Consider the following 27,047-nt stretch of genomic DNA (forward strand, 5'->3'; position numbering starts at 1 on the left):
GCCTGGAGTCCTGGGTTAGAGATCTTCACTTGCCTTCTCTTGACAGCCTCTACCAGTGCCACAGACATCCCCCACTCCCCTCAGCAATGGAGCTTCTCCCTAAAACTCAGGGCAAGTACTTGATGCACAAGTAGTGACTCTCACATGGTAAAGCAATAGCTCACAGTAAATTGGTGAATTATTTGCTACTACTTACTTCAAATTTTAATAAAGGGGTGAAATAAGAACTCAGAGAAGGAGCAAGTTACATTCAGTGCAGTACCTCCAGCAAAAGGAAACATTAGGTGTGTAGTATCTGCCACCCTCCTGCAGTATATGTGGCAGTCACAGATATTTTCTCCTTCAGTTACGGTCAGGGCCAGTTAAGCCATCTTTGGTACATACCCTGTTCCTTCTCCTTACAGCAGTCAGCTGGTACTGCCAGCACCCACTGAGCCCTTCCTATGGGCAGCACTGCCACCTTTGCTGGCCTCCAGGCTGCTTCTTAGGGCTGCACTTTCCAGCTGTTGCCCAAGTCCTTAGCAAAGCCCCAACAGCATTGCCCCTCCTCTCCTCACAGGAGACTCACCGGGTACACTCCTGGTTCAGCAAGATCAGTCTGGACCACAACAAAAGCACCTGCCTGGCTATCAAGGATTAAAAGCTGTTTTCTAGCCCAAGTTTTTTTTGGTGCAAGTGGTTTTTTTTGTTTCAGTTTGGCTTTAGGTGTTTTATATTTAATTAAAATAACCCCAAGGGTTCCAACCTGAGACATGGACAACTCCACACACCCTTCCCCACCTCCACCCCCCACAAAAAGAGCAGAAACAAGAGTACATAGGAAGTAGCAAAATATCCAGTGGTGGATCCAGGGCATCCACTTTTATTCTGATTCAATGTAAGCTAGTTGTGCAGCTGCTTAGGCACACAAAAAGTTGGAACCATTTTCTCCCGTTCCTAAGAAGTAACTGGCAACACCAGTACCACAGCCTTGTCTGGGCCCACAGCCCTGGATCTTCCTTCAGAAATGGAAGGCCAGCTGCAGGGCTGGATCAGGGAAGCATTCAGGCCAAAGCAGGCGGGGCTGTTTGCCATGCACACCATCACAGCACACAGTGAAACACCACCTGCAGGTCTGTGTCAGACACCCCTGCTCCTGCCACAGCCTCAGCAAGCACGAGGTGCTGCAGCTGTCTAGCGAGCACAACACGGCTACATCACTTCCAAGTACTCTAAAGAAATCATCCAGCTTTCATATTGTGTAAAAGTTCTGAACTGCAGTTACAACAAACAGTAGCACATAGCAAATCAAACTGAAATACATACTGTGTTCAGACTCCAGGTTGGCTTTAATGGCACACTGTCTTCAAGTACAGCAAGTATTTCTCCTCTGACCACTGCTGCATTTATAGAAAAATTGTTTTCTACTTATCTGTAAATTGACATAAAACAACTTTAAAGACTGTATGACAGAATCCTGTTGGATTATTTAACCTTAGGCAACTGCAGTTGCATTAAGTCAAAAACCACACAGCAGTCTGTCTATAAAGACCTCAACAGGTAAACTGAAGAACTTATCACTGCTTGACATGGGTCAACTAGTAACTTCAGGTTAAAAAAAAAACAAACAGAAAACCAAAACCAAGCCAAAACACAAGTTTACCCCTTTAATTTACTCCCTTTCCACTTGTACATTTAATTACAGCAGTAAGTATTTCTTAGACTGCATCTCCAAAGCACAAGCCATTTTGTATCTCCTAACTGGCCCGTAAAACTGTTCTGACAAATACAAACTGAGAATTTACTTTCAAGCAAAAGTTTGTGAAGTTTCATAAAATCTTTGCTTTACAGAATCAGAAAATAAAATTTCCTACTAGCTGGCACTCATGTGAAGTACACTTGCAGCCAAAGGGTATAAATTTTACCTCCAATAAAAGCGTGTAAAAAATCCCTTTTATCTGTAGTATCCAGACCTCAGTGCATCATTTCAAAACCCTAAAACCTCCTTCTCCTCCTTTCCCCAGTTTTCAAGTAGGGTAAGTTCAAGTGAGAAAGTAAGCAAAGGACCTTGAAGAAATCGAGAGGCTTCAGTAACACAATAAAGAAATTCTCTGACCAGTTCAGGCAGTTCATTACTCAATGCACATATACTTGCAGCAGTCTGATTTACCCTTTACATTATGGATACAGCTAAATGAAGTCCAGTGCAAGAGAGCGTTTGAGGTTTCTGTAGTCTTGTGCAGCCCTACCCTAGAGTCAGCACTATACAGAACTAGCTAAAGTTGAAAGTTAAGACTTTTCAAATAAACACTATTAAAAAAGGAGCCAAAGGTTCTGTGACAACATGCAGAATTGGACTAACCCATGCTGCCTCAGGGCACTGCATGCACACGAGCTGGGACAACCTCTCCGTGCACACCCATGCCTAGTGCAGGTTTTGGTGTGAAGAACTGAATCTAAGGTCATGCTCTAAAAACACACCACAAATTGCCTTTTAGTCTTCCAGGAACTTACATGACTTGCACTTCATACAGATTGATCAACCTTAAAAGTTTTACTGTTTAACACAAAGCTGAACCAATGGGCATGAGAAAAGAAAGCTTCTCAAATCAATCACATATACATCTACTTTATAGCTATCTGCCTAGCTCCTCCCAAAGTTAGCCTGGAAAACAGTAAAATCTACACAAAGTTTTATTGCAGTCATACAAGGGATACATCATGGGTCAAATACAACAAATACTATGATGCAATTTTACATTTATTAAACTACAGTTCAAAGCACAAATTTACACATTCTAAATACACTAAAACATCTAATGAAGTCACACTGGTCTCCCACTGACATCTGATATATCTGGGCGAAAGACAATAACTTTACAAGACTTTTCTAACAGGAATCCTTAGTATAAAAACTGTGTACTTGTATGTAAACTGTTGAAGAACCCAAGTGATGGGTTTCCATCTCCACTAAGTCATCCATTTTGTTGCATATTTAACGCTCAGGGGTTGAATGAACTTGATTTTAAATTTGGACACCATTATCTAACCCTCCCACCCCCCACTGAATTGTAGCTGTAGCTTGTTTTGCCTGGTCCCCATTACTATTACTATTTTTTCAAGTTTTGAAGAGAATTGAATTCAAGATTGTTCCATTTCTTCCACATTGGAATGTTGACCAGACAAACTACAGACTTGCAACTGCAGGTCTAAATGAAGCGTTAATGCCTGTTTAAGCTGCAGTGGAAAAGCGTTCTTCCGGGCTCAGCTGAATGCATGAAGGCACAAAGAAGAAGTTCTTCATCAATGTGTCTGAAGCAATTCCAGCATCTTGCATCTCATCCCTGCAGCAGGAAAGGTCAGGAGATGTAATAGCACGTTTTCAGGTTCAATTTCCCTCCAGAACCCAGCCTCCACACAGCATTTGAAGCCAATTGCCCCCACACAGCTTGGCCCTGACGCAGCAGAAGGGAGCGCAGCTGTGCCAGCGCCTGGCACACACAGAAACGCTGCCACGCTCCAGGGGTGGGAGCACAAGGCCTGCCTGCCTGGGGCAGGAATGGGTTGCCACACACTCCATCACCACAAGAGCATCACCGCCCTTCCTGCTTATGGTGGTGCCAACACTGCACACAAGCTGCAGTTACATGTATTAGGAAAGCATCTCTGGTCCTCCAAGACTTTACAACTGCCACTGAACTCACAGGTGAGATCAGTCAGGTATTTTGCTTTCCTTTGTCAGCCCTAAAGCAAAGTAGGCATTTTATCACAGATCTCGGTTTAGTCTCAGCAGTCAGACAAGAGACAAGGAAAATTCTAGAAACTAAAAAGGTACATTCTTGCACTCAGCCTTTTCCTCTATTTGCCACTGAATGTAAGTGTACACTCCTGAAGGAAGCAAAAGCAACCTTGCCACTACCAAGATAGTTTTCTTACCAGTCACTGAAAGACATCATGTAGTAAATCAGTGGCCTCTGATAGTCGTTAAAGGTAGACTGTTCACCTAAGGTACCAGAACCCATATTGTCAAAGATCAGCCAATCTCCAACGCTCAACTCGGGAAGAAGACAGTTTTCCACAATTTGATCAAGCTCATCACAGGATGGACCCCAAAGGCTGCTCGCAAACAGAGGCTCATCTTCCTTGTATTTCTAGAGGGAAATGATTGAGGCAATTCAGGCTTCAGTTTATTGAATAAGAAAATTTTCTTAAGAATATTCTTAAATCTCTTCAGAAAATTTCTTAAGAATTTTCTGAATATAGAAGGACTCACCTTGTGAACCTCTGGGATAGTATTCAGTTTCTCAGACAATTTACTTGCAAAAGAACCATAAACACCATCATTTATGTAATATGTAAAAACTGGTTCATCATCATTCCTGGTTTGCTCCACTGGAAGTAAAAAAAAGAAGTTGTCTTGCATGCATGTTTTGTCATAAGTAGCCTTTTTGCAATCTAACTTAAGTCAGCTGCTTTCTCCTGATAAGGGAGTTCCATATATACTGGAATAAGAGAATTACAAGCAGAGTAATCTTTATGAGACCAGATTATAAATTCAGTTATAACAGTAAGTGTGAGGCTTAATAAAATCAATACTTTCAGTAATAACCACTGCTAAGAATATAAATCCAGAGAAGCAGGGAAGTAGCTTGCTCTGTGACATGATTTTTTATGTTCTAATACAGAACCTTCTAACACACCATCTGTGATGCACCCAATATAGGTTTAACCTAGTAAGGATACAAGAAGTGCCACATAAAAATAACAGTGAGACACACAGATAACATATGGTCAGAATCCAGAAGGTATATTACAGTGCAAGAATTAGGGGATGTACTAAATATATTAACAAACTAATCAGTCCCAACTAATAGCAGGCAGTTACCTGTACTGATTGATAACACAGAAAACAAATTACCCTTACCTCCAGAAGGAAGAAGTTTATCATACTCAACAGTCTTCTTTGCAATGACGTTCACTGCCAGTGTAAATGCGGATGAAACATAATAACATCCAGGCTCTGCAATCACATTAACACCAGATTCCTTAGGAAAGTAGACATCCAGCAATGGCCTGATGGCATGATTAACCTAGGAAATTGAAGTCAGAGGTAAGGCCAATGAACTTAGCTTACAGACGTATCACACACACACTTCCAGAAAGCAACAAGTCTAGTCAGCACACCAAATGCTTACTCTGGTCCTCCATTCTCTGAGAAAAGCCTTTACCAGAGGGCCACAATTTATAAAAAACATGTAAGAAAACTGGTCCTTCGGCTAAACACTGAAGATTGAGAACCATGAGTCTGAGTACTACAGAGTCTCTTTTCACAACCAAAGTTCAAGCTGTGGTACACTCGTGACTGCACCAGTAATTTCAGCGCCCATCCAGCACAACAGGTAATGTAAAATGACATGTGAACTCACAAGGATGGGCAAAGGGCCTTTTTGTTATCAGTTTTGAATAGTATCATTCACAGAATGATTTAATACTAATGTTCGTATCTTAGGACAGATATTTGAAGATTAACAGATATTTTGGACAAGTAACAGAACCATTAGAATGGAGAGAAAAGCCCTGATTGCTGTTAGTAACTCCTCATACATCACTTTCACTGTCATGAATTCACAGAGTCTATGTTTAAGACAACATAACAGTATAAACTGGTATCCTGTTTACGTGCCACTTCATACTAAAGATGGCATTTACACCAAATCAGAGGCCAGCCAAATCAAGACTTTTAGCTTTCAGTTCCAAAGCAAAATACTGGAAATTTTCATCCAGTAGCAACAGGGTTTATGATCCAAAGTGTGCTAAGGCACCCTGGCACAAACCATGCAAGAGTCACCAGCTGGACAACAACAGTCAAGAAAAACCTTGAATTATTACTACTAGGGCAGCTTCAGATAGCAATTTAATCTTTAACACACTTAAATGAGCATTCACGCAGGATGAATGGGATTAAAATGAAGTCATGATCACCTCCAAGAACAGATTACACTACCCATCATCAAGAATACAAACCCAACTAGTGAGATCTTGAGTTACAGTCTAACATGGAACAATGCCTCAACTATCAATTCAAGCTGCAGTTTGAAGGCTAAACACTTCAACTTCTTCAAAAGTAAGAGTGTCAACTTCCAACACATTGCGTACCTCTTCCAGCTGAAGTTCTGAACCTGTGAAGCCCCCACCAATATCCAACATGTTCATCTTAAAGCCAAATTCTTCCTAAAATGCATAGGCAAAAGGTAAGTACATGAACAACAGTAAATGCAAAAATATTATGTTGCTGCTTACTGTGTATTTAAGCTTTTGAAACTATTTAACTGAGTATATCTAATGAGGGAGTAAGGGCATAGCACAGCTCCATTAAATCTAGAAGCAAAGCACTGGGATGTCAATAGAGGCTGGTTACACAATTCTCTGCAAGTCCCACAGCAATATCAAATGGCTTTTGTTATATTCAGACAGTATTTACTGAACAGGTGGTGTATTCTGACAAAAGGCAGTTTTAGGATTTCACTAATTTTGTGACAAGACCACTACAACAGATTTGCACAAAGATCAGCAAGATTCTCAATTTTATTGCCCCCATATGTTACCAGCCACAGCTAAGGCACTGCAGCAATAAGAGTAAAAAGACTTGCAGTCTTCTCTGTTTAGTTTACAAACTCCTCATTCCACAATAGATGCCAGCATACAATTGTTCAATTTCAATGTAACCTAAAGGCATCAGTTGTGTATTTACAGGACTGAGATTTGAATATCAAAAAGCTTTGACCCAAAGTGGGAAACTAATTTAAATAGCATGTACGGCTACTGCCTATCAGTGGGACAGTATTCATTACCATAATTAGGACAAAGTTGGTTTTACCTCTACCACATATCACAAAGGAATATTTAGTCCCTTACTAAAAGTTCCATCTCCAATGATTTCTTTTGGAAAGAATGTAGTTGGTTTGTTAGTATGACTGGAATAGAATGGATCCTCTACTGTAGTAATTGCCTGTGTGTATAGATCTACTTACAGCCATATCAAACACACACCGAGCATCAGATAGAGCATGAATGTATGTTTGCAGATCCTTGCAAGAGCCTGAAACATGAAATCTGAAAGAAATAAAAACACAGTAAATACACTGAACCATGCAGCTTTCAGACCAAGCAAATTGTTTCACTATATAAAACAGCAACAGAAGCAATTAATTTCCAAGTGTCTCAAAACAAGCTTAAATGATAATACAGCAGCTGTGCAAAGAAGCTCAGACCACCACCACTGCCTTCTATTTCACTGAATTTGTACTTGAGAGTTGACTTCATCTTAATCCTAAGAATGTCCCACAATATTCTCATCTTTGAGAAACAGATTTACTGAATTTTTCAGTCTTCACTATCAAAGTGGCTAAAAGTTGTTCTTCAGTAGGTGCCAAAGCTGCAGAGAAGTACTGATGCCTACCACAAGCTCCTGAATGCCCTCTTGTTCCTTGTTCAAAAGATTCAAGTACTGCCATATGCACTTAGTCACTGAGGTGCTAAAACAAGTGTCAGCATTCCTATGGGTTTCCTCAAAGGGAGTTAGTCTACAGGTTCTAGACAGACCATACACACACCCGAGCCACAGTGTTCTCTACTCCAAGTCTACTAATTTAAGGAATGCCATTTTGAGGCAAAGGTCACTTTCAAACTTACTTGCATGAATCCACGTGTGGATTTTAAAATTAAATAAAATAATGCAGAAGACCCATGTGATTTTTATAAAAGTTGGTTAAGAAATTATATGACAAGGAATGTTTTTTTCAATAGTATCTAATTTTTAAGACATTTGTAGTTTATGCTTTAACATAAACTTTATCCATTTCGAACAGATATACATCAAAACATTTGTGGATTAAATAATCAAAATCTGGCTTAACATTTTTTTTATTGTCTCGATGACCCATTTATTTGTTTGGTTGCTTTCCTAAAACAGTCATGAGTGTGCGCTAGATTTGTAGCTGACAGTAGACGGGCCAGACTCATGCATACATTTTTTTCAGATACAGTAAAATATCCATCAAGTTCCCAATTCAAATACCACAGATCATTTGTACAAACTTGGAACTCTAGGATTCATTCCTGCCGCTTGCAAGTCAAAAACTTATCTGAGTATTTTGTCTTTATATGATCAAAGAGTGTAATAGAACCTTAGCTTTTAAGGTTGTAACTCAAAATCTGACCCCACGTTCATCTTGTTCAAAGTATCCAACCTATTCCATGCTGCACTAGCACTTCTGTTATGATGTTTATTGCTGGAAAAACACAAATTGAGTTACCACAGAAGTTCAAGAGTACAGTTAAGAGAATAGGAGAGGCTTCTAAACTTAGTTTTCATGCTGACAGAAGGATTTATGATACTTCATTTCATATTGTTTTGATGTCTGTAATAGTTACTTTGTTTCATACTAGTTTGTGCTTGCAAGCAAAAGATCATGATTCTAAACTGATGTGATATTGTTTGTCTGGGGTTTTTGTTGATTTTTTTTTTAAACCTTGCAAAACAGTGTCACCAGGGAAAAATTCTTTTCTATTTTACATCTTAAGTACATCATACAAATATCTGCTCAGCCAGCAGAGGACAATGAAGTTACTCACTTGACACCAACTATTTGGACTCCCAGCTCCTTAGCACATTCCATAAGGTGCCTACAGTTCTTCAGGGTGGTGCCAAACTTCATATTCATCTCCTCACCAGCAGTAATGTCTTCTGTGGCAATGTGCAGTAAGAGCCTAAGAGAAGGGGAAGATGATTTGGGCAGTTGGTTTACATCATCAGCACATGTGAAGCCTGAAGATTGTCAGAAGTGTGTTGATTATGTTGTCAGTACTCCAGCTCCATCGATGGATGAATCAAGGCAACCTAATAATAACAATCCTGTACAGAGAAAAAACTAGCAATTAGGGGCTAAAACATGGAGCCAACAAGGACAAGGGATTTCGAAATGCAGCAACTAAGACTCTTGCAGCAGCAAGAGTCTGTTGAGTGCTGTAATAAAAAATAACGTTACCTTCTACTAAAGTGTAGTTCCTCATAAAATCAGTAAGACTAATATGATTTTTCCCATCTCTGTACTCCTCCCCAGCCCAGAGGTTCCCCTATCAGTCAGACATGTATCAGATTTAGTTAAACTCAGCATCTGGAGAACACCAGGCTGAAAGCACACCCTGGCCATATCACATAACCTCCCCTTCTGGCTGAGCACATGGACTCAGTCCATTCCCTGCCCCTCTTTCCAGGACACTGTAGAGCAGAGAGGCAGCAAGTACCATTTCTTACATTCTTATGCAATGGGACATCTTCTTCTGTCTGGTCAAAGCCTCATTTTGGGTAGGTCTGGCAAACTGCAGTGCCAATGCTGACCTTTTTCTATGTTAAAGTAACACTTGAGGGGCAAAGGGATCACATCCAAACCTCTAGAGACATACCCCCAAACCTCCCAAAATCAAACTGCTGTTCACTGAGAAAGTCACACTCCCACAAGATCAATTAACTAGTCGTGCTGTAAACTAAACAGAGGTGGTGCCATGACATACATGCAGATTGGACAGAGCACATTGCAGTTAACCAGGACGGGGAGTGTAAATGAATGGAGGAAACTCTGCACACAGTAAAACAGCTCTTCACAAGACAAGCAACAAACAGAACTCAGCCTAGCCACTATAGTTGGCCTAATATCTCCCATGACTTCTACAGGTACTTTCCAAATGTTTCATGGTGTGTTTAACATGCATTTTGTTAAGAGTAAAGAGTCCTAAGTTCTCAAACAGGTTGCCCTGCAATCCTTGTTAATTTATATCACTTCGTCTTGAGAAACTGATGAGCATTTAATTTCCTGCTTCTCTACTAGAACAGAAAATTCTGTTCAAAAAAACCTGTAGTCAGACAATATTTTGTGAAGCATTTGGAAAAATGTGCTAACTGTAGCAAAAAATTGTTACAAGTCAAACTCTTTAAAATGTAACAGGAGAATTCAAATCCATACTATCATTTGTAGCCTCATATTAAGATTAGTCAAAACCCCTCCTTAAAGACATCCAGTCTTTATTGAGAAATTGTTACAGCAGCATTTTAAGTGAATAAAGATATTTTCCAAGCAAAACCCCTAAATCTGACTTATAGAAATCTAAGATATTGTCAGAATCATGGAAATAAATCAACAAAAACTAACAAAACTCTACAGTCACAGTGAATAACTGGTAAAACACTAATGATTTAACAGACAGCTTTAGTATTGCCAAGGCTATCAAATCCATTAAGTATACCAGAACCAGCAGTTTCAGAGAAGTTTATTTATAATACATAATATTTTTGCACAGAAATTTCTCTCCAGTACGCAAAGCACAGACTTCCATGAAGATGGAAGTGTAATCACCAGCAACAGCAATATTAAATCTTGTAAGCTTGAACAAACAAAAAAACCTCTCAAATACCACCACCTCCCGAAAAAAACACCAAAACCAAAACCAAAAGCCACAGTTCTGGGAGAAGACACAATACTTTAATAATGACTATTCAGAATCAAGGAATTTGTTAAGGATATCAGGAATTCAGTTTCTCCAATGACATTTATGGAAAGCTATATATTTAATCACTGCAAAGCACTGTAACATTCACGTAGACTCTGGCTCCATATTTCTTAAAGGCATGGCCCAAAGCTAAAGCATTCATATGTGAGGGATGTGATGTTAAATGACAGGAGTGCCTCTCAGTCCAAGAGACCATTATACATTGCCAGCAATAAAGTTGCTGTATTTAACAGCCAGATTATCAGCTTTTCTACAGAGAGCAGCTGAGCTAATACCAAAGTGATGAAAAAATTTCTCTCTGTTTCAATTGCGTGGATATACCTGTAGGTCTATTTAACAGACCTGCAGAGTGAGTCCAAACCCCAAGTGGGATCCAATGCACACAATCACTTGCTGGTAGCTCAGCCCTGACTTCAGCCAGAGCCCTAATATCCAAACAGAACTCCCTGGAAAGTAACACTGAAGCCAAAACAGAGCAGGAAGAAGATGTTATTTGCAGATGATGAAATACTAGACTTCTGAACTTTAATCACTGAAACCTTTACATGAAGATTGCCCTAAAAAAATCACTTTCTCACAAGATTTCTCCCAAACCAAGGGCCATTTTAGGAAGCAGAGACTCAGTAGGAAAAGATGCAAAAAAGCTGCTTTCAAAGGAGACAGAAGATACAAGTGCTTTGTACTAAAGAAGCCATGTGCTTTGCTTGCAACTTAAACCACCCAGAATATAAGCAAAAAGTTTCCCCCACACTAAAAGCAAAACTAGAATTTTGACACTTACTTGGCATTTGGATGGTTACGTGAAATTTTCTTCAGCTCAATATCATTGTCACAAGTCATGATGTTTATCCCAGCTTTTGCTGCATACTTGATCTGAGAGGCTTGCTTGCAAGGATTTGTGTAAATGATGTTTTCAGGAGAAATGCCCAGGTCTTGTACCAAAGCCATTTCAGCCTGAAAAAGAGGAGCATACCAGAGTTTGACAAAGTGCACCGTACCATCTTTCCTTTAATTTTTATTAGATGTGCTCTACTACCACATTGAAGAGAAAACTATCTACTGCTTCTAGGGCAGAAGTACAGATTTTCAACATCCAGTTACAAATGAGTTCACAGTTCAAATTTTATTTATAATCATGGCACTTAACACCAAACAGATTAATTTAAACCAGCAGACATATGAAAGAAAATCAGCCACATAGGCAAGAAAAACTTACTTTACTGGAACATGCAAAACCAACACCAAGGGTTCCCAGAATTTCGAGTACACCTGGAGTAGAATTGCATTTTACAGGATAAAATGGCTTTATTGGTGCCATCACATTCTGCCATTGCACGTTATTCCTTACAAGCTTTCCAAGATCTCCAACATAAAATGCCTTTTTTCCAGTCTGCAAAAGGAAGAATAGGAAAATAAAATGCCTGAAATTGTAGGTTTGCTGTCAAAACAAACAACCCAAAGTCTTAAAGAATTATGTACCTTTTTTAACCTACTCTTAACTTTTAGATTTGACCTTGAATAATGTTTTTCTGTTCACCTAGCGATTTGAACTAGTTTAAAAAAACCAAAGGGAATACCTACCACTTCAGAGATATTATGAATGCTATTGACAATATTCTGAGATTTCTGAATAAAAGATTCTACTTAAATGCCAAATGCTGATTTTATCAAAAAATACAGAATAAATTACACATTTCTTTCAAGTTTTTATTTTCAGAAGTCTGCAGCTATTTATAGAAAGAAAATCCACTGGGATGAGAGCTTCCACAGTCTCAATGTAATTTACATCTTATTCTACAAGGAATAAAATCTTATGCACTAACATTATTTTAACCTCCAGCTAACAGCTTGTTTTAGTGAAAATTTGTCTTATGGTATTTTAGTTCAGGAAGTCAAGTTTGAGACTGTTCTTCACATCCTGTGAAGAATGAAGTTCCAAAGTATTTTTAAGAACTAGACTCCATGTTAAAGGTACAGAATCAAGTACATAATCTTTAAGAAAATGCACTGACTTTTCTGGAACTGTTAAGTTCCCTCTGCACATCTGTTACAACATAGTGTTTCCCACTATCAGGTCATGATGCAGGTGTAGTGGATCAAAATGCAAACAGATCATTCTAGATTTGCTCATAATGTGCACTCAATAAAACTACTGTAGGTGAATGACCTACTGTGACCATCACAATTATATATGATGGATCTGAACTGAGACTCTACATCAAATGTTAATTCTAGCACTTGACTTTTTGAAACTCTAAATGTCGTGGTTTATTTTATACAAAGTCTTTATTTCTGTTTAAAAAACACAAATAGAAATTCCATCGGGTGGAAGCATACTGACCCCCTGTACGGGTCACCAGCAGGAATGGGATCTGGAGCTTTAGATCCATGGCACAGACCTCTACCCCTTGAGCTAAAGGAGTAAATGAAAGCAGCAGGAGGCAGCTATCCTCTGTGAGCCAGCCAGTGGTTGGAGACATGACATGTTGCCAGTAGTTTACCTATTTATTTGCTAGACAGAAAAAGAATATTAGGAATCAGGATTTGGGAATCCTACACCTGAGTTCAGAAGGCCATGGAATTTAGCTATTTGCTGTACTATAGCTGACCACTTGCACATGAATATTAGTTCTGATAAACCAAGGGAAAAGTGAGCAACTCACAGGTATGGCATATGAAGAACACAGGATTTGCTTAATGAACCTTTTTTTAGAAGTTTGCTATTTCTACAACATTGCCTGCAGAATAAAAGGTACATCTTCCTGCCTCCTAAGAAATAAGTGAAGCCTTTTTCAAAAAATTACTGTTGTATACACAGCATTATTCAGCTTTCTCTCCAGTTGACTGCTGAACTTCAGTAGCTTTTGCACCAGTTTGTCTTGAAAGATAGCACCTCAAGATATGCTTGTGTACCAGAGTTTCCAGTGGGGAGAAGGGTAACAGGAAGATGTATGAATATTAACTATGACGGCCCACAAAAAATTTAAACATGGCTTTAAACTGGCTCAGCATACACATTTGTCAGAACTCTGCCACATTTTCAGGGAAAGAACAACAACAAAAAGGTTCTAACTGAATATATCCACTTGCATAATTTCAGATGCTTGATCTAAACCCCACGGCTAATAAAATCTCTCGAAACAATGAGATGTATTAAATTACATCAGCCAAACTACTTTCTTGCTAGTCACACTCAGGGCAATAAGAGTTGATGCCCAAATTTCCCCAACAGAATTCTGCTCAAAGCAAGAAAACAGCAAAGAAGCAGAATTAGAAAAGGAAACTACTTTATAAGGTGAGTGAGGATGTTTCTCTGTTGCTGTCAGCTCATCAGTTCTAAAATACTTTGACCTAGTTTGAAGATTTAGGGAACTAAATCAAGATCTGGGAAGCAAACTTACATGAGTATGTTCATAAATACAGTTGTCAATAACATCTGCAAGAGTTGCTCCTTCATCCAACAGACCAATGGAGTAATTTGCATCCTCAAGAAATCCTTTCATCTCAGCCGTATTCCACAAAGCCGACAGTCATAAACCAAGAAACACAAGGGATGGGCTTCCAAGCCTTATATCCGGGTCCTTAAATTATGCAACAAACTGTACAAAGAAAACATGTGTCAATGGAAAAAGAGGCACAAAGCATACCATGCAGCTATTTAAAAATCAACTTTCCACACCTGATGTCCTACAAACAGTAACACACCCTCTAAAAAGACCAAAGATGTTTTACTCTGCTCACCCTAAATTTGTCAGAGATATGGACAGAACCATTCTACTGAAGCCAAGAATAAAACAGAATCTGGGTACTTTAAATCTGATACTAACTTCCAGAAACAACTGATGCACGGCTGTTCCTGAGAAGAATTCCAGACTGTGTCACGCTGATCTGCACGCTATGAAAACACTGCAAGTGCAGCATATTTGTACAAATGTCTCAGCTCAGTTCTTCTCAAGTACAGCATCTCAAGCAATGCTAGCATTTGAGTGTGCAACTGGAGACTGCCAGAACATTTCTGAATTTGTTACACAAAACTTGTAGCTTATTGATTAAATGTTAGCAGTGATATTTGTGTTAACATTCTAGGTTTTTTATGCTTATTTATAACCACTGCATTTACCCATTGTATTTATTAGACATTGATTTTGTTGCTCTGTTCATAGTATTACCTACAATACTTAAAATAGAGATTAATAAAAGAAGCCACTAGGCTAGAAGTAATTTTAAAAGTGACAATCTTAGCATGTAGAAATGTTATTAAAATAAAGTAATAGTTACAGTCTAACTTTATTTGCATTTTGCTTATCCTCTTCACTGCAAATTAGCTTAGTAGCTTATACAGTGTTTTCCAAAAGACAATCTAAATCAAAGTCCAAACACTGAAATCACTGTTAAACATAATCTTAGAATGCAGACTATTTAATCACAAGTAAAAATCAGCAGATAGCAGAAAATTACCAACAGCTGACTATATATCTTTATTTGCTTTACTTGATGAATAGAACAATCTGCAGCTCACATTCCATTAGAGTTGTGGCTCTTGTTTAAAAGCAGCTTATTAGCTTACATCAACCCACTGACCACATTTTTGTTTCAACTGTCATCTTTATGACTAACATAAGATTGATCAAAACCAGCTAGCTAACTAGATTCCTTCTCTAAACGAAGGCCTAAGACATTTTTAAATCTCTCAACAGAAGTTGCACAGTAGTTGTAAAAAAAGGTGATGGTGTTTTCTAAAGCCACCTGCACTTAGATTTGCAAGAGTAGAATTGTTTTTCTAATTAAAAGTATTTATAGAAACCACAAACATTACAGCTGAAAGCCAAAAATACTTCATTAGGACTATAAAAATTAAGATAATTTTGGCTTCAAATCATCACAGAACCATGGTATTAACTCAGTCTTATGTTTCATCCACCACCTTCATACAGCAAAACAAAAAAACAAAAAAAAACCAAAAAACCAAAAAAAACCCCCAACAAAACAAACAAAAAAAAAAACCAACCAACCAAAAAAAACCCCCAAAAAACCCACCACAATTTGCAACATAGGTTTAGTTAATGTTGTCAACTATATGAAAAAAGTTACTTTGCTGTGGTTTAATAGTAGCAGAACTAAGCAGCAGTTGCTCCTGCCTGTCATTATGCCAAAAAATCAGAAAGGAGCCAGCAGGTTTTTTATATGCTTTCTGCACAACTCAACATGCTCTCTATGTTTGTTACAAGAAGAATTTACTGCCAGGTGAACTAACTCAGCAGCAGCAAGAATATTTCGTTCTGTTCAGAAGCTGAATGATAAAGACAAGTACCCCAGGTAAGAAAGAGTTGTCTCACACATATATAATGAGTCCTATGATTATTTAAGGGAATCCTGAAGATCCAAAACAATCACAGAAGAGCAAGATAATTATCACTGATGTAGGGTTTTAATGAGTTATAAAAACAATGACTAGGTGGTAGACTATAATAAGCAGGAAAGTCTTCAGTTAGTCATACCTCAGTACGAGACTAATAGTTAAAACTCCTTAAAAATACCACCACAGAACAAAAGAAGCTTGTGAACTAAGTTTGCCTTAGAATCAGTCCAACAAAGATGAACACCACAGTCATCATCATAAAATAGCCATGGTTTTCAGAGGCAGAGGACCAAAAAGGCTGTGTTATCTTTTTCCCCCGAGAAAGAAATGCTGGCATCAGCATTTAACTGAACATTTTTTTTAAGGAATTACTGTATATACATGGGTACTACTTAGCTAGATTTTTAAATTTTGGTTGAGGTGGGGTTTTTTTAATGCTAGAAACCACTTCCTACACTCTAAAGCTTGCACAGTCAAGAGTCCCTTTCACCCCAGATCTACCATACTGGAAGGTCTCAGCACACCCACTGGAACCAGTCACAGCCCTGAATGATTTTTAGACTCATCAGACACACAGCTAATTGCTTGTACCTTGTATTTCAAACGAAGCAGCTCGATCTAACCAACTGCACACTTTTCCTCTTTGAGAGTGGATGTTCATCTGAGTTACAGTGGAGTAGATTTAAGATACATGTTTAGCACACTTAAAAGAAAATAGCTTTTTTTCCATAGTTAATGACTGTGGTGTCTAGTTTTCAGAGAGATGGTGTAGAAGAATACTTTCCTTCAAAAGCTGCCTTTTAATTTTGGGGAGACACAGTTCAAGTAAAGCATGGGGGTAGGACTCTTTACCACCAACACCCAAAGCTGCCCCCAACAAAAAGAACAATTATCTAGTAAGTTAGTTTTGATTAAGATTATTTCCTAAACAAGACCTGTCTCCTGCTCATTCATCAAAAAGCATCTTACGGTCAAGAGGCAGGGACCAGAAGGAATATATGCTAGTACAGATTCAATACATAAATTGCAACAAACCATAAACAACCTGATATAACCTCTCCCAGGCTGCTGAACAGTAATTGCTTTTTCTAAGCACATCCAAGACATGGAAGCTCTTCCACTTAACAAAATTAATCTAGTAGAAAGAATGTGCTAACATTTGTTTGACTATTGTCCAATTTCCTCTTTTTTGAATAAATTGTATCTCTTCAGTCTTGAGAGGAATAATATTCTATAAAGAAAACAAATTCCTAGAAGCATTGCTACAGCATCACTACAAGACAGTGGCTAGAGAAACATTTCTTTAAGGGGTTATTTACAGTAGGATTTGGGACTCTGCTATCACCTTATTCTGTCCTGACTGGGTCCCTCCTGAGAGGGGGAGGAGAGTCAGTGTTAAAATTTACAGAAGGAAATCTAAAGGATTGTTTAGGACTTTTTTTGATGCCTGTAAGATGAGTCAGAATTAATTAGAGTACAGAGTTCACTCCTTGCTGGAAATGCTGACTTGCTGCAAGTCATTATTTGACAGACTTGGTGTGGTAACACCACCCATTTTCACACCTGAAATGTTAGTCTGCACAATGCTCCAGGACATATACTTTAAGTCAAACAAAAGCTGTCAAGTGGTATGAGACTTCTACATAGGCATGTAATTGCTTTCTTTGAAGTAAGCATTACATCCTCGGGCTCTTTAACACAATGACTTCCCAGATGAAGAACTATAAGATAAAAGTGTACCTATTTAAACACTGCAATTACCGCAGACAGTGGGAATAAAAGAAAATTAAAATTCTCTGAACAGAGAGTCTAAACACATGCTTGTCACATGTAAGCATCCGTAACACAGGCAATTTTAATTTTTCTCTTTACATTGTCCAAACTATGTATTGTTTGTCACATGTAAGCATCCATAACACAGGCAATTTAAATTTTTTTCTTTACATTGTCCAAACTATGTATTGTTTGGCGTACGAAAAGAACTTTAAAAAACCCCAAACACCTATAGGTTTGGGTCTTTCAATAAAAACTTCCTCTGCAAAAAGTCTCTGCAAATGAAATGGGCTCCAAATAATGCCTTTCAACCACATGTTATTAATCAAAAGTATTTATGACCTATAACAATTATGCTGATGCAAAAGTCATTAAGGGCTAAAACCACAATATTCTCTCATTCCTTCCAATACTGGTTCTTCAGGGGTAACAAATCAAAAAAGAAACATTTTGTCACTGACACTGGCAATTCAGTACTGAACAGGCATACTAGAAAAGTATATATATTATATATATACTCACTCTACACCAGTCCTCTGCTTTCAGTGGAGGGAATACCTATTTATAATGGGAATATCTTTAAAAAAAAAAAATCCAAGACACCATTTCACCAATTTGCATCACTGTAATTCAGTTAGCTGAATGAAGCCCCTAACCAGCTGATGGAAGTGCTGAAACAGTTGTCTTTTTTTGCATTACTGAAGTTACCTCTCAGTACAAATCCACTGAAGGCTGTAAGTAGGGTACCTTTACACCTTAGGTCATTCCCAGTCTACTCTATTCTCTCAACAGCATTGCACACAGTTAAAAGTGAGCAATGCAGAAAGAACAATTCTGCTGAAGCAAGCAACCAGGATAGATACCAGCATCTTCTACTGGAACAAAAGCCTCCTCCTGCATTCTTGAAGTTTGAATACATTATTCAGACCCAATAAGCTCACAAAGCTTACAAAAGAATGGTTACTCTTCTAAGTGTACATACACTTCCGTGGTAGCAGACCAGAACTTCTCTTTTGCAACAGTGCAAGCAGTCACTTCCCTATTCTATCTCCTTACTTGCTCAGTCAGTGTTAGTATTTGGCCTCCCCACTGCCCCCTACAACTCCCAACTCTCAGCCCTCCTGTTCCCCAGCTGCCTCCAGCTCCATCTACACTAAGTCATGAAGGCTTTCAAAGTCAGCCAGTCCAGATAGCTCCTGCTTCCACTTGGCATAGATAGGGCTTGTTAATACAGACTTCCATTGCTGGTTCCCATCATTTCTGACCAAACAGGTGGGGCAATAAATAGAAGAGATTTTAAAGGAGCAAGACTTCAGGCCACAGTTCCAGACTGCTCAGGGAGTGAGAGCTTGAAGAGCAGACAGAACCAAACCCCAAGTCTTCCCCTGCCAGTGTAACACAAGGGCAAAGCGAGATGGAGAAAATCATAAAAAGGAAGTGAGTTTAATGGAACTGTAAGCACACCTCAGACAGAAGATTTTTTTTTAATTTTAGTTCCACTGGAACATCAACACATAACATTACAGTTATATTTAAGAGCTCACTTGACCTCTTTCCCATAAAATTGCTTTGTAAGTTGAATAAGACTTAAAGTGCCAATTAGCCCTCTAACTTGAGTCTTAGCTGCATTTGAGGCAATGACTTGTGCTTCAGCACACCAAAACAGGTACAGATTTCCTGGCAAACACCACTGCTACCTACATCACCACTAGATTCAATACTGAATTACTTCTATTTGTGTACAGTACATAATTGCTGAACATGTAATAGATCCAATCTCAAAATAAATACACATTATCTGAACATCCAGCTGCAAATAAAGCAAATCCAGCAGCATTTCCATTCTAGGGCAACCTGTACTTTGCATCATCTGTCACAGCACAGGATCTACCAGTTAGAGAAGGAATATCTCAAAGAAGGTACCCAAACAGCCTTCACCTCAAGAGTAAGAACTTCTGTCACAGCCAAAATTATCTTCAGAACAGTTTTAGAAATTAAGATGCATGCACAGTACCTTAAGATTGTATACTTTATTCACTCCTTTCTAACAATTCTTCTGCCTTTCCTTGCTTTTTACTACTTTACTTTATTCCTGTTCAAGTGCAAAATGTCACACAAGAGTTCTAGTCACATACAAGAGCAAACCAAAATTTAAACTGAACAGGAGAAGCAATTTTCTCAGCTATTTTGCTCATAAAAACCACACCTTAAACATAACTGTGATATTCAGAAAATTCTCAGTATTAACTGAATTCATTTGACTAGAGCATTCAACTACAAAGAACCAGATATATGCAGTTACTTCAGTAAGTTTCAAACAAAACAAAAAGAACATAACCTCTGGAGATATAGCCAGAAGTCAGGATAAACCAAGCTCCTCCTGTGCCTCAGCAATTGTGGTATTTTCAAAGAATGAGTTTATCTACATAAAGTACCTTATTAGGATGCATAATAACACAACTGGCATTTGGAATCTTTGTGGTCTTTAAAAAGTACCTGGCTCAGTGATATGTACTTAACTATTTGCAAGTTCTACATTAAAAAGCATTCCATAATTTATAGGTACTAAGCCAAACAAAACCGCCTTCAGCTAGACAGGAAAAAAGTAATACTGTACAAATACTGTATAAAGGCAGCTTAAATGCATTTGTAATATCTGAGTTAAGACTATTGTTAAAAACCACATAAAACTATTTTAACCTAACAGAACATGATAACCACATACATTTCAGAGTTTTCTGTGCTCCTTAAGATCAGCTAAATGCATTCATTTGTTTTCCATTATCATGGTCTTGTTTTTCTTTAATACCTATTTGCCACTTCAAAATATAAAGGCATTTATGATTGGTAACATTTTCCATCCAACATTAAATTCCACATTCTACTGTAATCCCACTACAACTATTTGTGGAAACGAATAGTAATTAACAAATAATGGAGACAGGCATTTGGGAAGGCACACCCTTCAGGATCAGCCTTAGTTACTGTTTACAATAGCAAATCCTAACTATTTCAGTATAAACTACTCTAAAACTATAGAGTACTCAGCAAATCATGAGTTGATGTAACAGTCATGCCATCCAATTCCTGACTTCAGAATTATCACTGAGAGACTGAAGTTACAGCATTTTATTTCAGGATTTCTGCAGCCAACACATCTAATATAGAAAAGTAGCTTTATTTACCAAGTTTACTGCAGAATTTCATGAGATAATTGTACCAAGAAAGGTGTTAGATGAGTAAACATTTAGTTTAGTCCCCCCTGCCATCCTGAATGAAAGTCCTATGTAATTTTGTTAATCTACATCCAGACAGTTACATTGCTTATCAAAAAAAAACAAGCTGTATTTTTGCAAGGGGTTATCCTCCTGCATGCAGATGAAGAGAGACTTACATGGACAAGTTAGGAGATGGAACCCTACTATCATCAGCTAGGTTCCCAAGGTGGCTCAGCGTTGAAGTCGAACTGCTCTCTATAAAGCACTTCTCCTAAGCCTTCTGGATAGTTGTAAACTTGATCAGAGATTTTGCCCTGTAGGGAGAAAAATGCACACAAAAATGTATCTCATAGCCAGAACAGAATAAAAGCTTTATCATAAAACATGTAACAAATGCCTTTTCAGTAGTGCTTTTAAGAAGGCTTGCAACACCCCACCACGAACGTTTATTATCATGTCAAACACACAGTTTTCAAGAGCTAATATAAACTCTTAGCCAGAACAAGACAGATGTACAAAGAACTGCTAAAACACATGAAACTGCTTGTTCTACTTATCTTTCACAGTCTGAATGAGAAGATTTTCAAAACTAATGGCAAAGAGCTCTACATGATCCTGCTGTAGGGTAGTATGTCTTAATACTGGATTACTCTCCCAGAAGTGTTTTTAACCCTGTAACCACTGCATTCTTCCCCTCCCCACTTCCTTTCTATTTTAGAATTCCCTTGCCACGTTCCTTATCCCTCTGCTGTGAATGAACACGGCATGTGGGTGAAAAAGCTATGTGGGTGAAAAATAGTGCTTTATATAGCGAAACTGAACACCACACAGACAAATCCAGAAATGAGCAAGACAGTAAAAACAAAGAAACTTATGCTTGCCTTCAGGAATGAGGAAACATTTCAGCTGCCCTTAAAGGCTATTACACATATCACCAAAGCAGCATTTTGAAGTACAAGGCTAGCTTACTCAAGGTAAAGCAATCACACAAACCAGAACAATGAGTGTAAAAGCAGTCAAGGAAACATTTATTAGGCCTGTTGAGAAGTTATTCCTCCTAAAAGCAATAATAATTTTCACGGAATTAAATACCAAAAATGGTCATGTGTAAACCCAACATACAAAGTTTCTACAAATTTGCTGCAATATATGGCATGGAACATAGAACATACCAACCTATTGTGAAAATAAACTTTTGATACTTTCATTATAGAAGTAATACTACATGGGCTGACTACAAAAGCCTGACTTCTGGGAATCATCCAACACAAAAGATCATCTTCACAGCCATGTTAGCCAAACACCTGAAATGTACTTTTCCACTTACTCTTGCTATTGGAAAACTAAACTAGTACACTCCATGAAGTACTGCATAACACACAGAGGTAATGCAACTTGAGGGTAACTGTTTCACAGCAACTCCCACAGAGCAATTCCCTGTAGCTTTACCACATAAATTAGCCTTTACTAGCATGTAACATTAAAAACAACCTCAATGCTTCAAAATTGAGATATTATGGATTTTTGCCAGCTAGAATTAGTGCATATATATTATATTTAACCTTATCCTTTTCGTTCACTAAAGCAAGTCAGTAACATTTAGTTTTGCACACAATAGTTTAACAAAAGGAAGGTGTTGCCAACATTTAAAATTAACTTGTAGCTACCCTACTTCCTGCTGCTGTTCTGATTATAGTCAAGAACTCATACAAATTCTCCAGTGATAGGAATTAAGTCTACCTTCCAAACTTAGCCAAACAAGTCATTAAACGCAAGTGCTTCTAGGTAGAGCACATGACCTTCAATGCAAAACTTAAAATGTAATGCACTTCAGTCAAATATCACCTGCAATATTATGCCAATAAATATTCTCCCATGTCCCAAGGAGGAAAGTTTACAGTGAAAATTCCTGTGGAGCAGGAATGAAACCCAACAGTTTTCTGTAGCAACAGAAAACTTTGAGCTGTGCCAAGTTCTAACTGTCTTTCAGAACTTCTTTTAAATGAGAATTATTTATGTAAAGAATATACACAAACATACAAAATATTCTGACGGCTCTTTTTGTGCAGCTTTGCCACTTCTAAACATTCACAGGAAAATTGAACAATTCCAGCCTTTCCAATCATTTTAGTCTACTTCAACAAGCAGAAAGGGATTTTGATGTTGAGTGGCAGAGCTGGGCTACCACTTTAAGTAGAAGTGTATAAGATGTCCATAACCCATATGGACAAACCCAGTTTTACAGAAATAGCATGTGTTATGAACCACAATGAAGCGTTCTTTGTTTAAGGGTTTTAAAGTGCGTATAAAAGCATTCTTTGCTAAGCAGTGAGCTTTGACTTGTGGGAATAGTCAGCAAGGTAGCTCTGCCTTTTAATATTCAAGTGACATCAATATGCATGTATTGATCATTTGTTGGTTCCTGTTGGTTCCTGAAGTTTGACTACAGCTCAAGCAATAGTCACAACTCACCTGAGGACTCAAATCATCCCCCAGCTGTCCACAGCACATAGTTTTGTCAGAACGCCTGCATCCCTGCAGCAAGGCCTGTAAGTGCCCAGCAGGGCTGAGCTTTTCCCAATTCACTGGCCCCCCTCATCCCCCCATGTGTGATACCAACAGGCCTACAAAACCAAGGATCAATCCATTTTCTTTAAAAAATCCACTGCATCTGTTTCTGAGAAGACAGTCTCTAGTGGCTTAAGCTAAAATATCCATTAACAAAACCATAAAAATGTAAAATTAAAATGACCTTGGACATTTACACTGAGTGACAGACTCAAAGGCACCAAAGTTACTATGGTTCACAGAAAGGCTAGGTATTTTTGAGTTACAGCAAGCCTCTTCCAGAGCAGAGAGAGGACACTGTGGCTTGGGGTCCCTGGGGGGAAGCAGGTCCTGAAGGAAGCACAGATCCCCGAGGAGTTCTCCCATGAACCACACTCTTGCTCCTATGCCACATCAACAGCATCTAGAGCTGACATTTACCATTATACCTAAATTAGTGCACTACACGTTTAAGCCTCGCTTTTAGGAAGGGATAGTCTTACTTCTCTTCCAGAGTACTCTGTCTCCCCTTTAATTTGGAGAGATGGAATAATTTCCAGCAGCACTGCTGCAATCACACACCTGCAGCAGCCTTCCAGGGAGCAGTGAGAGGCAGGACCTGCAGGTCCAGGGGCCGGCTGCAGTGCTAAAAGGCATTAATCCTGCCTCTTGCCTCCAGTAAAACTGTGCCCACAGGAGAAACATTCCCACAGCTGCTCACCACCAAACACCCTCCCCCTCCCAAAGACCCTCCTTTCTCTGGGGTTTAACAGCCTTTCCCTGGAGCTCAGTGCCCAGCAGGAGGGATGGGGGAGAGCGGCCGGCTGGCTGCCTGCAGGAGGCAGGGAAGGGAGCTCACCACAGCCAGAGGCACACGGGGAAGGGGCTGCCTTGTCACAGGCATCAGCCACAGCAGCAGCAGCATTGTTCACACGGTGACAGGAAGGAAAGAACTAGACTGGACCAGTCCAGACTGGAACAAACCCCTCCTACCATCACCATTATTCACAACACCCACCTCCCCCCCAGCACCACTGCCTCCCACGTTTATCCAAGGAAGAATAATGGGCAAGTGCAGTGTCTTCAGAGATAAAAATCCAGCAGCTGGGGAGGGCAGAAGAAGTAGGGCAGAACTACCCCCCAACCCTCTCGTACGCAAGAGACTCGATCACGCATCTGACTAGATGGTAGGCATTTCTACGCTGTTTTATTTGCCTTCACACCGTGTTTTATTCACGGTGGCTATAACCGACTGGGACTACACAATTGTATCCTGGTTAGTCACCGGAGACTGCTACAGATTTCTGAAACGCAGTGCTTCTCGTGCCTACAGGCACAAGGCAGCTGTGCAGGATTTTTTACTGCAGGAGATGCACTTCAGAAAGGCTCAAAAGGTTTAAGCTCACTTTCTTCCCTCTTCATCACAACCAGGTAACCTCCAGCACACACAGGTATCTTCATGGGCTCATGATGACTGGAAAAGATCTGCAGTGCTGTCCAGTACTCAGCCATAACAGCATCCTCTTCAGCCGCACCACGATCCTGCACTTGCACCATCCCACTTGTGCACACATGTGCCCGCTTGCTCACCGTGCCTTCAGCTCCCCTACCATCAGGAACAGATACCTCTACTGATCTCTCACCACTACAACTCTGCTGATTTCCTACCAAACAGGGAACAGCACCGCAGCCAACACACACACTCCAGATACCCCAACATTCGGGTGCACACACTTTACACACACAAATTCAGCTGGCAGCTGAGCAGGAACCAGAATCTCTTGCCCAGACTTTCCAAAAAGCCACTAGTACACCAGTGGCCCAAGAAGGTTGAGCTCAACCAAGAGACCTCCAAAAGGACCAGGGGCACCAATCCTGCTACTGCTACACTAAGGGTCTGACCAAGGGGAAGGGTAAAGGGTGCACCTGTGAGATGACCAGAGAGCGTGTCCTCAGGCAGAGGGAGGGGACTGCTAACGGGAGGGAAGGGCTCTCTTTCCACATGCCGGTGACCCCACGGCCCTTCTGCGTGAAGGCAGTCCCGGAAAGCGTCACTTGTGCAATGCCCTCCGCTCCTGCGCTGCGCTGACAGCCGGCGCTGCCACGCTGCTCCTCGGCGTGGCCCTTGCTGACCACGCCGAGGGGACAGGTGAGGAGACCTCGTGCAGGCGCAGCTCAGGTGAGGGGGAAAAGTGGAGCATGGCAGCAGGAGCCCGGATGGATAATCACGCTCACAGAAGCACAACATGGCCCCTGAGAAGCAGGCGAGGAGACGCCGCGGCCATGCCACCAGCACTTCTCCTGCCTCTGCTCCCATCAGGCTGCCCAGCGCTGAAACCTGTCACACACGGCTGGCCCCGGGGGCTCGGGGGAGCTTACGCGTGTGGCTCACACGTGTAAAGGGACCCTGCAGCACCCGCACCGCAGCCCGTGCTGCCAGCCCGGGGCACTGGGCAGCCCCTCGCTCTGCGCGATCCAGGCGAGGACGCCCCTCGGCCCCCGCTCCCAGGCACAGGCGCCCTGCGAGAGGCAGCAGCGCCCGGTGGGCGCGGGTCTCCAGCCGCGGGCACTGCCCCGGCTGCGAGGGGGAAGACACCGTACAGCCCCCCTCCGCAGGAATCCGCCATGTTAGGGCGGCCGCCGAGCCCCCGCTGCCCGCGGAGCCGGCGGCCCCGCCGCTCTTCCGCGTCCCAAGGACTGCGGGAGAAGGGGACCGGCGGCACCGCCGCAGCGTTCACCCCGGTGCCCGGCCCCCGCTCCCGCCCCGTCACCGCTCGCACGCAGCGCTGTCCGCCATGTTAGCGCGGCGGCCGTTGACCCTCCGCCCGCCGCCGCCGCCACCCTCCCGGTGCGGGGGTCCCGCCGCCCGCCCGCTCGGCCCCTGCACTGCGGCCCCGCGCCGCCCGGCGCGCCGGGCCACAGGGGGAGCTCCGGCCGTGACTCATTCCGCCGCTCTCCATCTGCCGCTGCCGGTGGCAGCCGGTCTCGCCCCACGCCGCCGGGCGGAGAAAGGGCAGCGAGGAACCGGCCCCATCCCCAAACCTCCCCGGCCGGCACCGCCACGGTAGTGCCCACCGGCTGCCCCTCCGCCCTTTCCGGCCACCACGACCACCGCTCCCCGTTCCTCCCTGCACTGCCCGAGGCTCCGGCCCCGGGCAGAGGGAAGCCCCTAACACTACCGCCCGCCGCCGGGGACCACGGACGCTCCGGCCCGGTTCGGAGCTTGGGGTGGGCGTCGGCACGGCTTCCCTCCCTCACTCCCACCACCTCCCCCACGGGCGGCGAGGGAGCCAGGACTCCCGCTCCGGTACTCACGTGAGATAACGGCCCGAAAGATTTGGTAAATCGTCTTCTCTTTTTAGGCGGAATTTTTAAAGAGGGATGTGGGAACCTACAGCAGAAATACAGGCGGCGGCAGTGGCGCCTTCCAGGGCCATAGGCTGCGGGGGCGGCCGGCGGGGAAAGCGCAGCGCAGCGCTGGGACCAGAGGGCACAGGCGAAGAGAGACAGAGCCGGAACGGGCCGGGGGCTGCGGCAGCGGCGGGCGGAGACGGGAGCGCGGCCGGTGAGCTGCGAGCGAGTGAGCAGAGACACAGGGCGAGAAG

General features: G+C 41.2%; 1 protein-coding gene across 1 annotated transcript; it reads right to left on the reverse strand.

The window, feature by feature from the left end:
• Positions 1-834: 834 nt before the first annotated feature.
• On the reverse strand, positions 835-27,047 carry AZIN1 (antizyme inhibitor 1). Its single transcript, NM_001291450.2, is given in 12 exon segments — positions 835-3,323; positions 3,916-4,130; positions 4,253-4,371; positions 4,904-5,069; positions 6,136-6,210; positions 7,011-7,092; positions 8,614-8,748; positions 11,327-11,499; positions 11,762-11,935; positions 13,947-14,144; positions 21,072-21,209; positions 26,758-27,047. Coding segments are annotated over 10 exon segments (1,353 nt in total). The 5' UTR covers positions 14,049-14,144; positions 21,072-21,209; positions 26,758-27,047; the 3' UTR covers positions 835-3,211.

Source organism: Taeniopygia guttata, chromosome 2, assembly GCF_048771995.1.
Source record: "Taeniopygia guttata chromosome 2, bTaeGut7.mat, whole genome shotgun sequence".
NCBI classification, from domain to species: Eukaryota; Metazoa; Chordata; class Aves; order Passeriformes; family Estrildidae; genus Taeniopygia; species Taeniopygia guttata.